Source organism: Labeo rohita, chromosome 3, assembly GCF_022985175.1.
Source record: "Labeo rohita strain BAU-BD-2019 chromosome 3, IGBB_LRoh.1.0, whole genome shotgun sequence".
NCBI lineage: Eukaryota > Metazoa > Chordata > Actinopteri > Cypriniformes > Cyprinidae > Labeo > Labeo rohita.
Window position 1 is genome coordinate 22,610,011 of NC_066871.1, and position 12,945 is coordinate 22,622,955.

The 12,945-nt window shown below is 35.9% G+C and overlaps 1 protein-coding gene across 1 annotated transcript in view; it reads right to left on the reverse strand.

The window, feature by feature from the left end:
• Positions 1 to 11,086, reverse strand: part of arhgdig (Rho GDP dissociation inhibitor (GDI) gamma) — a 35,049-nt gene extending 23,963 nt beyond the window's left edge. The window contains 1 exon segment of the mRNA XM_051102731.1: positions 10,648 to 11,086. Within this exon segment, the coding sequence (XP_050958688.1) occupies positions 10,648 to 10,720 (73 nt within the window). The 5' untranslated portion in view covers positions 10,721 to 11,086.
• Between the last annotated feature and the right edge of the window lie 1,859 nt (positions 11,087 to 12,945).

The following is a 12,945-nucleotide window of genomic DNA, read 5'->3' on the forward strand; positions in this document are numbered from 1 at the left end:
TTGCTGTTGCTGTTTTGTTCCGACAACATCATGCTATTATTTTTGAAATTTGTTAATCGATGCGAATCACTAGAAGACTAAATCGAGATTCCCCATCCCTAATGAGTAAATATAGTTTTAATTCTGGATTTGGTCAATTTTGTAATTTTTTAGCAACAAACATTGACTAAAAAACATTAAATCAATCAATCAATCAATCAAAAATAGGACAATAATACTGTTGGTAATTAAAATAAATGTACATTTTTAGTAAAAAAAAAAACTGAATATCAGTTTAACACAGTATGTCACAATTATGATTTTAAATGGATACAGTTGGGAAATTCAGGATCTCTGAGGTATGGTGATCCAAAAATCACAATTTTAAAGAAAATTAATATCATTAATTACTCATCCTCATGTCATTCCAAACTGGTAAGACTTTCGTTCAGAACACAAATGAACATATTTTTGATGAAATCTAAGAACTTTCTGATCTTCTTTTAACAGCAATGCAACTGACGTGTTCAAGGCCCAGAAAGGTAGTAAAAACATTGATAAAATAGTCCATGTGACATCAGTGGTTCAACCTTAATTTTATGAAGCTACAAGAATACTTTTTGTGTGCAGAGAAAACAATAATAATTTTTTTCAACAATTTTTTCTCTTCATGTCTTTGAAGGACATTCACGACAGTATTACGACGCATGTGTTTGGAGTTCTGACGTAAAATGTCCATCTCTCTTAGTTCATTGTCTGTGTATTCTGTTTCAAATAAGTAAGGCTGGCCAAAAAAACTGCATGCCATCTTCTCTGTCGAAATCTTCAGACATACTTACAAAGACTATTTTATGTACAGAGTGTGTCTTCTGCTTGTAAACAAGGCATAGCCAATTACATAGTTTTACGTCTGACACATGTGTCATGCTACTTTCGTGAACGCGCACTGACTGACACAAAAGAGAAGAAATTGTTAAATAAAGTCATTTTTTTGTTTTCTTTGTGCACAGGAAGTATTCTTGTTGCTTCATAAAATTATGGTTGAACTACTGATGTCACATGGACTATTTTAACGTCAGTGTCTTAATGTCTTTACTACCTTTCTGGGTCTTGAACGTGTCAGTTGTGTTGCAGTCTATGCAGGATCAGAAAGCTCTCGGATTTCAACAAAAATATCTTAATTTGTGTTCTGAAGATGAACGAAGGTCTTACGGGTTTGGAACAACATGCGGGTGAGTAATTAATGACAGTATTTTCATTTTTGGGTGAACCACTCCTTTTAATGTGGTAACTGATATTTGAAGCATTTAAAACTAGCTAGATTAATTTTACAACAGATAATAGTTTATCAAGAATATCTTTAGTTCTCACAACAAAAAAATATGGGATATGTGCCTCTAGTATTTTAAAAAAACAGTCATCGTTCACTGAAGTCATGGAAAGTGACAACATCTAAAACATGACATCACCGCTTTCATTAGCTTGGGTGAGAACAAGTGAAGCTCCTTAGAGGATGGATGCTCCTGAACACAGCTGAGGATGAAAAAAGAACAAAGAGAGAAACACCCCCACCCAGGTTTATATGTTTGCCCCGGCTGATTTTATGTACAGACGCTGTCTAGGCCAGATCTGCCTCAGCAGCCATGGAAACATGCTTACATCCTCCTTCCCAATGATTATCGAGAGTGATGATGAACCTTCCTTACATTATGAAAGGAGAACAAAAACCCTAAGTGCTGTAATGTGAAGGCAAATGCAATAACGGAGCTATAAAATCTGATCTGATGGAATCAATAGGGTGTTTTTGAGGGTCACTCTCTAATACACCATTAGTTTTATAAGAGCGATTTTCCCAGATACCATCTAATAAAAATATACCACCATCTCCTTTTGCATTATATAGCAGTAGCTCAAGGACCATGACACTCATATGCTGCTGCTGCTGTATATAAAATGGGGAGCCAATTTCCTCCAACAAAAAAGTAGGAAAATGTGGGAATGAATTCTGTATCTGTACATAAATTGAACCTGCGAAAAAAAGCCCACTCCATCCAGGAAGACAATTTGAGGAAGGACAAGTAGGTCAGATTATAGTTTATGAGGAAACTGCACAATTTGTGCAGTTTCCAGGTGCAAAACGCTGTTGAGACACACAGCATATTCCACAAGACAAAGTGAGCCAATTAACCTACTAATTAGTGAGAAATAAACAATCTGAATGTGTACAGATGAACGTGGTAATGAAGTGTGAGAGGGGAAATTTGGCTATGCAAAAATGTGTATTAATCAACGACAGAGTCTTGTGCAAAATGGCAACGCCTGAGACTAACTGCAGCGTTACGACATTTTACTCAAGTGTGGCCACGTTTTGCACACTGGTGTCCTTTGGACCAATATTCTGTGCATAATAAGGCTATTTAGTTAATTATCCCTGCACACTTACAGTTTAAATATTGCTACAAATGCACACCAATTAAATATCTTACACCGAACACAAATCAAATCCCCTGAGATGAGATTCACTACAGGGAGGCCTGGTCACACTGAATAAACGACTGAACTTAATTGGGCAATTTAAAGCATATCCAAGAGCCAATGCCAAGATTCTCACTGTAAATTACAAGCAAAATAAACTATGTAGTGAGGGATTGCAGTTAAGGATGATCATAGATACATTTCCATTGACATTTCAGGGTATGTGTTCTGTATAATGATGATGGCATCTTAAAACTACAAAGTGATACATATTAATATTGCACATTAAAGCTGTAAACATCGCTATTCTCCTCTGAATGTACACAAGCTAACAGATAATCAGATATGACTCAAAGAGAAAACTCCACCTTCTCAAATACCTTTAAAGGGATAGTTCACCCAAAAATGAAAATTCTGTCATTAATTACTCACCCTCATGTTGTTCCAAACCTGTTTTCTGACCCTGCATAGACAGCAACACAACTAACACGTTCAAGGCCCAGAAAGGTAGCAAGAACTAGAGGTCGACCGATGTATCGGTTTTGCCGATTAATCGGCACCGATAGTTGATTGGCGGCAAAAAATCCATGCCGATAGTTTTTTCCGGGTTGGGTCCATTGCTGGAGCGTCTGAGAAGGTCGTCATTATACAGCAAAGTTCCTATAGTCTTTGTTATACAGCACGAGAGCAGTCTAGTGCTGGAAATCACTGACAGCACGTGCTGTTTGTTTAGACACGTGACACTGCGTGCTGCACAGAGCGGGACTCTTCAAAGGCGGATTTAAAACATTGACCACGAAACAGTGTGTACAGTATACTGTAGTGCATGTTTTCATGTCATTACTATGCGATAAATTTGTTGACTAGATGCTGCATTAGTGAAGAAAGTACAGTATTATACTTTTGCCCGTTTGGTGATCAAATAAAGTCTTGTAGACCGCTGCTTGAATTGAACGCAATGCGTCCAGTGTGTGTGATACCGGATAGCTTCTGCACTTTTACCCGTTGTGTAACTAACATATTTCTATATTTTGATTAGATAACCAAAAAATGCTCTAGAATAAAAGCAGTTAATTTGTGAAAGTACACAATATACATATGTATGCAATTTCAATACTGTGGCATTTGTGTGATATTTAAAGATGGCCATCTTTAGCTTGATTGCTGATGTAATGGTAACAATTTACAATATGAGTCCATTTGTAACATTAAGATTGATAAAAACTGTAGAATGGAAGTATTGTTCCTTGTTAGAGTGTGTTAATTTCAGCATTTACTGATATATTTAAATTTTTTTAGTTGCTTTTGTTAACATTAATGAACAATGAACTAACTGTAATGATCAATATATAATTAATATTAATATTTTTATTCATTTACAAAGTATGGTTCAGTAGGCTACTTTTTTTTTTTTAAATAGTACTATTTATTTTCCGTTCAGTATCCATTTTAAAAACTATCAGCCGATTAATCGGTATCAGCCAGTGTGGTCCAACCTAGTTATCGGTATCGGTAAAATCTAATATCGGTCGACCTCTAGTAAGAACATTGTTAAAATAGTCCATGTGACATCAGTGCAACCTTAATTTTATAAAGTTATGAGAATACTTTTTGTGCAAAAGAAAACAAAAATAACGACTTTATACTTTATTTGACGTGCGTTCACAAGTGTACCTCGATGCGTGCATCAAAAACTGACAGGGAAGAGAAGAAATTGCTGAATAAAGTTATTTTTGTTTTCCTTGCGCACAAAAAGTATTCTCGTAACTTCATTGAACCACTGATGTCACATGGACTATTTTAATGACGTCCTTACTACCTTTCTGGGCCTTGAACGAGTCAGTTGTGTTGCTGTCTATGCAGGGTCAGAAAGCTCTCAGATTTCATAAAAAATATCATCTTAATTTGTGTTCTAAAGGTCAGCAAAGGTCTTTCGGGTTTGAAACAACATGAGGGTGAGTAATTAATGTCAGAATTTTCATTTTTGGGTGAACTGTCCCTTTAAATTTGTGATTCTCAACGGATTTTGTCTTCAGAATATGTATTACATAGTGCGACAAGTTCAACAATATCCAAAATTATTGACATAAATATACAGAAAATTTACATCAATCATATTTTCAGCTTCTAGGATTTTTCCCAGTTCTCCGCGATTCTATTAGAACAGTCCAGCTGCAATTTCTATGTCGAGACCCACCAATTGAGAAGCACTGCTCTAAAGAACACTAGAGACTTGCTCCCGTTCTCACAGTGGCCACTAGTGAGAGGTCATTTTTATTAGCAAAGAGAAGAACGACAGTAATTACCCTTGCTTAGCTGTGTTAAATAGCAATGATAATACTTTGAAGAATCTGACAAGCTTTTTTAATTGGCTTTCTCCACCCTCCGGAGATATAATTTCTGAGTGAAATATGTGAGGCACAGCATCTCGAGCTTCAAAGGCAACATGCTTTGGTCTGCTTTGATCAGTAGAAGCAGTTAAATGCCTGGCTGCATTGTGATGGATAGCATGCTGGTTTTCATCTGATGGCGTGCTGCAGGTTTCAGTGCACAGCTAATGAGGTGGAGTGTGAACGAGCAAACAGCGCTGACAAACTGCACTCTCTCATTTTCAACACACAACAGCTGTACACCCAAATATTCAGTGGACTTTGAGCAGATGAATGGAATGCCCAGTAGGGTTTCGAAAGACCACACAAACCTTATTCTTTTTAGACTAGCATGAATGCAAGACCCTTGCAAAGGGCAATAAACCCCTCAGGGTTTTAAAAATGTCACAAAAAGGACCACAAGAACACAGACTCTGAAGTTCACTCATTCATGTGTCAAAGTATGGCGTTTCATAGTAAATATTTTTTTCGTCTGAACGTCTTGCCTGAATTTATAAGCACAGTTTGCTCTAAAACGAAGACCAAATCAGCAGTTGGTGTAACTAAATTCTCCATCTATATTAACACTTTTAACTCTGCAACCCTTACAATCCTCCACTTTGTCATCTACTCTGACACTATGCAGCTTCTCTGCAAATAAGAGCAAAGTCGAGAGTGACGCATATCTGTAAACCCTGATCTTGTAAGTCAGAAACAGACACAGACCACAGCAGGCCAGAAATCTGCACAATTCTACGCTTTCACAGACAAAACGCTGCAAGCTATTTGACACTGTCACAGAGGGTTTCGGTTGTAATGTATTGAAACAACGCAGCAGGAATACACTTCTTCACAAGATCATGTCAAAAGAAATGAGAGGAAATTCAACGAATAAAGCAGGCTCAGACAAAATCTACAGACTTTTTGCACTGATTTTAATGGAAAATCTGCAGACAGGATTAGGATGTGGTAATATGTGTCAAAAAAAAGAGTAAAAAGACTGTAGCTGAAAGAGTATGCAATATAATGTAAAAAATGCTAACAAATAAATGTAAAATACACTAAAGTGAGTATTAGGCAATCTGACAACATAACCAAATAGTATGCAAAAAATTCACAATTCAAAATTTTTTTCTGAAAAATAAATAAATAAATACAATTTTAAACAAGCTCCAGGTTTGTTGTACCTGTTTAGGGGCTGTACAATTTTGCCTATATTTGAATTTGATTGTATATCAATATGACTATAAATTAATAATTATTACCATTATTTTTTTATTAGTAGTAAACAAAAATATTAAACAAAATTATAAATATTATATAAATAATTAATATTATATTGTGATTATATTATTACAATTTTACTGTTAAAATGTAATACTAATATTTATAGCCTTCTTAACTTTTTTGCTTTTAATCGTTAAACCATAGAGGTATTATTTTGACTGAAAACTAACTATCTGTAACTAGAAACGTGCCCAATACAACAAAATAATGTAGACATTTACATATATTTAAAAAGTAAATTAAAAAAAACATGGTACAAAAAAAATCTAAAAAGAGTACTACTACAGTTTAAAAATTTCACTTGGTGAAATATAAACAAACCCAGTGACTGGGTTGTTTTGACCCAGCGGCTGGGTTAAATTTTTAACCCAAACCTCCCCGTAGTTTTTTTTTAATTTAATTTAAAAGTGCCCAAAAAAACTGCTAGGTTGTTTGGCCACATTTCACCCAGCGCTGGGATGTTTTTAACCCAGCATTTTTTGACAGTGTACATGTAAAAGTTGGGGACTAAGTAAAAAGTTCTCAGGATTGTTAATCAGATAATGTAATGTAAGAAACCACAGCTAAACACCTGATAGCACGTATAGGGAAGTGAAATGATGCATGTGATCTTCCTCATTCATATGGCCTATCCCTACAGGGTGCACAAACACGTCAGCTTTTTGAAATCTCTGTTTCTCCTACATGCAATCTAATTGATTTACTCCTTTAAACATGTGTCAGGTCTCTGACGTGCAGCCATCCATCACAGCGCAGCAGCAGCTGAGGCTCATTGAGTTGTGATGCAGCTCTGCAGGGCCACAGGGGGGTCTTAGCGTGTCAGCACCTGCAGTACGGCAGAGAGAGAGCTGAGAAACCCATGCACCGGTCAGGCCCTTGGACCCCGGTTTTGTGAGCTTTCTCTAAACACCATTGACTCAACTGGTATCACTCTACTTCACATTACTCTGGCTATTCTGGCACACAAATCTAGTTTTGTTTTCAAATCCGATCTTGAGGACTGAGCTTTCCAGAATATATATCTGTGTATACAGTGTTGTCAATATCCAAAGTATTAATATGAAGGTGTGGTCTCATTTGCCATTGATTTGTGAAATCCAGTAATTCCAAAGGAAATCCACACAATCAGAAGATTTATGAGGGCAGAAAAAGTTCACCAAGGAGATTTCGTTCAAGTTCAAGTTGGTCGGGTGAATTTACCATCCTGGGGTGCGTTTCCCAAAACCAACTATGGTCACAAGTTCCGTCGTTACCAATAGAGTTCAATGGACCTAACCACCATAGTTAGCTAACCATGCTTTTGGGAAACGCACCCCTGACCAATAGAACGCTTCTTGGTTTGAAACTGACTTCTGTCAGAGCAGTGCTTAATACATCTTTACAGTACTAAAAAAGAATAATGGACCTTTTTTGAAGGCTAATTTCGCTAATGTGACCACACCTTAAGACATTCCAAAATACCAGATTTCATACTGATTTGATATGAATTGTGTTTTTAAACTCTGAATTTAGTTTGTTTTGCGATTTAGGCTACAAAAAGTGAACAGATTTGAGTCAGATAAAAGAGATTAGGTTTCATCAACAGTTTTGTGGCAATTAATAACTATTTTACATTTTGCTAAACTGGAATTCATATTAATGTGTACTAGGGGTCAACCAATAATTATCGGCACCAATATTAAGCATTTTATGATTATCGGTATCAGTCATTTTTTAATACCGATAAAATAATTTAAAAGCATTTAAAGAAAGTTTTTGTCAGAGCCCTTGTTATTCTTAATTTTGACACTTTTTAAACATTTTTTACACCAAATATATGGATTCAAAATATCAATTATCTGTCTATTTAATCTATAGTAACTGATATTGGGATTGGCCCTGAAAAACACATATCGGTCAACCCCTAATAAAAGAGATCTAGCTTTCATCAACAGTTTTGTGACAACTCACAACTGTTTGACATTTTGCTAAGCTGGAATTTATATTAATGTGTACTAGCAGTCGACCAATTATCGGCCTGGCATTTTATGGCTATCAGTCATTTTCAAAACTGATTTGCCGATAAAATAATTTAAAAGTATATCGGTATAGTTCATTTTCAAAACCGATTTGCCGATAACATAATTTAAAAAGAACATTTTTGTCAGAGCGCTTGTTATTCTTAATTTTGATATTAATTTTTATTTTTACACCAGATATATCAATTCAAAATATCGATTATCTGTCTATTTGATCTACAGTAACTGATATCGGGATTGGCCCTGAAAAACACATATTGGTCGACCCCTAATAAAAGAGAATGAGGTTTCATCATCAGTTTTGTGATAATTCATAACTATTTTAAATTTTGCTAAACTGGAATTCATATTAATGTGTACTAGGGGTCGCCGATTATCGGCCTGGCTGATTATCGGTGTTGATATTAAACATTTTATGGTTATCAGTATTGGTCATTTTCAAAATTTATTTGCCTTAAGGTAATTAAAAAGCATTTAAAGAAATTTTTTGTTATTCTTAATTAAAATTTATATTAATGTGTACTGGGGTTGATGAATTATCGGCCTGGCCAATTATCGGTGCTGATATTAAACATTTGCTAAACTGGAATTCATATTAATGTGTACTAGGGGTCGACGATAATCGGCCTGGCCGATTATCGGTGCTGATATTAAACATTTTATGGTTATCAGTATTGGTCATTTTCAAAATTGAACAAAGAATTTTTTTGTTATTCTTAACTAAAATTTGACATTAATTTTAATTTGGACACCAGATATATTGGTTCAAAATATCAATTATCGGTCTACTTGATCTATAGTACCTGGTATCCAGATTGGTCCTAAAAAAAACACATAATGGTCGACCCCTAATAAAAGAGATCTAGGTTTCATCATCAGTTTTGTGACAATTCATATCTATTTTGCATTTTGCTAAACTGTAATTTATATTAATGTGTACTGGGGTTGATGAATTATCGGCCTGGCCGATTATCAGTGCCAATAATAAGCATTTTTATGGTTATCGGTCATTTTCAAAACCGATTTACTGTTATTTAAAAGCATTTAAAGAAAATTTTGTCAGAGCCCTTGTTATTCTTAATTTTTACAAAAATTTCATTTTTTACACCAAATATATCGGTTCTAAATATTGATTATCGGTCTACTTAATCTACAGTAACAGATATCGGGTCTGGCCCTAAAAAACACATATCGGTTGATCTTCAATAAAGGAGATCTAGGTTTCATCAGCAGTTTTGTGACAATTCTTAACTATTTTACTTTTTGATAAACTGGAATTTATATTAAAGTGTACTAGAAGTCGAACGTATATCGGTCTGGCCGCAACGATATTAAGCATTTTTTTGGTTATCGGCATCGGTCATTTTTAAAACAGATTTGCAGATAAAATAATTTAAAAACATTCTTAATTTTGGCATTAATTTTCATTTTTACACCAGATATATCAGTTCAAAATATTGGTATCTGTCTACTTGATCTATAGTAACTGGTATCGGAATTGGCCCTGAAAAACACATATTGGTCGATCCCTAATAAAAGAGAATGAGGTTTCATCATCAGTGTACAGTCTCATTTTCTCAAACCTGTTGTAAAAAAATGGTCACAAATGTTTAAATATATTGTAGTATAATGAAATAGTGGAAAATTCCTCATTGAGGGTGCTTTAAAGAGTTAAATTGATTTTATATTTATATGTGTCCCTGTTCGTAGAACTTTTAGTCGGGCAACATGCTCAAAACACAAGCAAAACCGAACACTCGTGCGCAAAATCACATACTTCCGGGGGGTCCTGCGTCATCCAAGCAACTGCCATTGAGATTAATGGGAATGCTTATTCAGAAGCCACACTCTATAGGAATCTCAGATAGCAAAAGCACACAGAGATATGCACATTTACTCTTCACTTTACACCTAAAGACAGGTGTTCATTTGTCACACATCATTACTTCCTAGATATCAAAGTGAAATGGACACACTAAGAGAGTGGAAGACACCAATAAAGAGGTAAATTGGTAGTGAGAAACACTGGATTGGTGTCAGTAAGCAGACGCTCTGCAGAGTGAAGCCCTGAATCAACAACATCTGTGACATGTAATTACAAGCAACATGATGATCACACACACAAAGCAATGTTGTGAGTGCAACAACAGATTGATCAATACATATTGATCAATCCACCTTTGCTTGTTTTAGCAGCATCACATGCCAACAATAAAAATGTCTACATCCACAGAGGAAGTCATCACACCGAATGATTACATATACGACTTTGTACTTGATTTTAAAAATCCATTCGAATTTTAAATAGGTTGCAACTTACAAATACCAGCTTCAAACTACTTTATCTGAAGGTTTAGAGATGGTCTATTACACTGGCAGATCATCCGAGGTGTTTCTGGGGAGTTTGAGGAGCATTCCAAATGTACACATTCAAGTTAAATTTAGTAATTATTTTGTATAAAATTTCACTTTTCAACATTTTTTTTGTCTCATAATAGAAAAAGTAAAAGCATCCTCACCTCTGTAGCAAACTGTTAACCAGAGCAGCTCAAGAAACTGTCCACCAAATTCACAAACATCCAAGCCCAACATTGTGAGTAAGCTCTTTTCCACAAGGTTTCCCAAGAAAAAGAAATCACCCCAAAAAATTTAAGAAAGCACTCCTCCTGTGATATAGAAAGAAATGTGTCTAAAACACATTCAAAAAAGAATTCACAGCAGCATCCCTACTACCGCCACAAAAAGCCAAGATACAGAATCACTGGGTGTGGGTTGGCTAGAGAGAGAGAGCGAGTGAGAGCGAGAGAGAGAGAGGGGGAGAGAGATAGTAGAGAGACAGAACATGAGAGATGGAGAAAGAAAGTAAGGGAGTGAACGAATGCACAAACGATCTGTGTGTAATCCGTGCTGGAAGAACAGCCGTGGCTGAAGTGCTGGCAATGAGGCAGTAATGTGGGAACGGTATTCCGGTCTGCAGACGCTATTGATTCCACCGGCATGAGAAGCAAACCCTCCGCCTCAGTTCAGCACGCCTCCCAACCCCATCACTCATTAGACAGGAGACTGCGATGATCTCATCCTCTTCCTCACATACATGCACACAAACACACACACGCTTCCTTTCCCCCTCCGTTCTCTTTATTCCCTCTTCTGTTTTTCTGTCTTCACATTCTGGCTCCCTAGAGACACTTATTATTCTTACCCTTCCCCCGTTTTATATCAACTTCATATCATATTGTTTCCCCTTTTATCTCCCCCTTCTCTCTCTCCTTCTCTTTCTCTCGCTCTCTCCTTCAGGGGCAACATGCTGGGCGGACTGTTTTTTTCCCCTCTAGTCGAGGATGACTTTCTATCAGTTTGCAGTTCTCCGGCACGTCGCTCTCTGTCATCTCTCTCAGGGGTCATCAACCTGTCAGAGGAACCTGTCGGAGGTTACACTGGGCGTGCCTCTGCATTTCACGCGGCCTTGATGCTCTAGCATCTCGCTGAGTGCTGCTGCATTGCCAAACCCTTTTTCAAGAGACTTGTAAGGGCAGAGTTTATGTGCGCTGACCCATTATGGCATTTCACTGCATGTCTGGTGCAAAGGCATGGAAAATGATCTGATGTATCAACTAGGTAAAGACACATTGGATTGCATGAGAGGTGTATACTTAGTATAATGAAGCAATGAGGCACAAATGCCGTGTGTTTCAGTGATTTTTCCAAATGCAAAGTATGTTCTTTGTACTTCTTTCTTAGTAAAGTCACTGTAACACTGTGGGTTTATTATTGTTAGAGAACTCCTAAAACAGCAATTTGATAAAGACACTAAGGTTAAAAATGTTTGATTTAAAGCCTATTCACCTCAAGGACGAAAACTATAACAATAACCAGAAATATAAAGTTTAGTCAATAATCATCTCGCCTCCCGTGAGTTTTAATAAACTCCCTAAAGCATGTGGTGAGTTTGGTGGGGGGTAATTGAGAATGAATGGAGGAAAGTCAGATGACAGGAGGCAATGCCTCCATCACGATATGATTGGATATGACTGGTTATGATCGGCTGTGATTGGTTCATGCGATAAATCCCGCCTCTTGTGTTCACGAATCAGTCTGAATGAACAATATAATGGCGATAATGGGAAGACTAATTTAAAACAGTACGTAAACAAGTCACACACTTAGATATAACCACTTTGTTATGACCTAAAATGATATGAAAACATAATCTGTGTGAGTTTTTAGTGAGTAATCAGTTTATTTAAAGTAAATCTCCATGTCTGTGACCAATATTTTCCGAGCTTTGATGACTGATGATCTGAAAAATTAAAAAATAGTCAAAAGGTAGCTATTACAAAGGATAGCTGAACATAAGTTCACAAATAAAATATATTGTTTAAATGCCTTGATTTATTATTTTGGAATTATTGTAAAATGCTTAAAAACACTTGATGAAATTCATACATGGCTTTAATAAACAGAATATTAATTACATTGTTCATGTAAAAATATATCAGTCAACTCCTAATAAAAGAGATCTAGCATTCATCAACAGCTTTGTGATAATTCATAACTATTTTACATTTTGCTAAACTGGAATTTGTATTAATGTGCACTAGGGGTTGACGGATTATTGGCCTAGCTGATTAATGGTGCCGATATTAAGCATTTTTTATGGTTATCGGTATAATTCATTTTAAAAACCGATTTGGCGATAAGATAATTCAAAGTATTTAAAGAAAGTTTTTGTCAGAGCCCTTTTCATTCTTAGTTTTGACATTAATTTTTATTTTTACACCAGATATATCCGTTCAAAATATCAATTATCGGTCTAC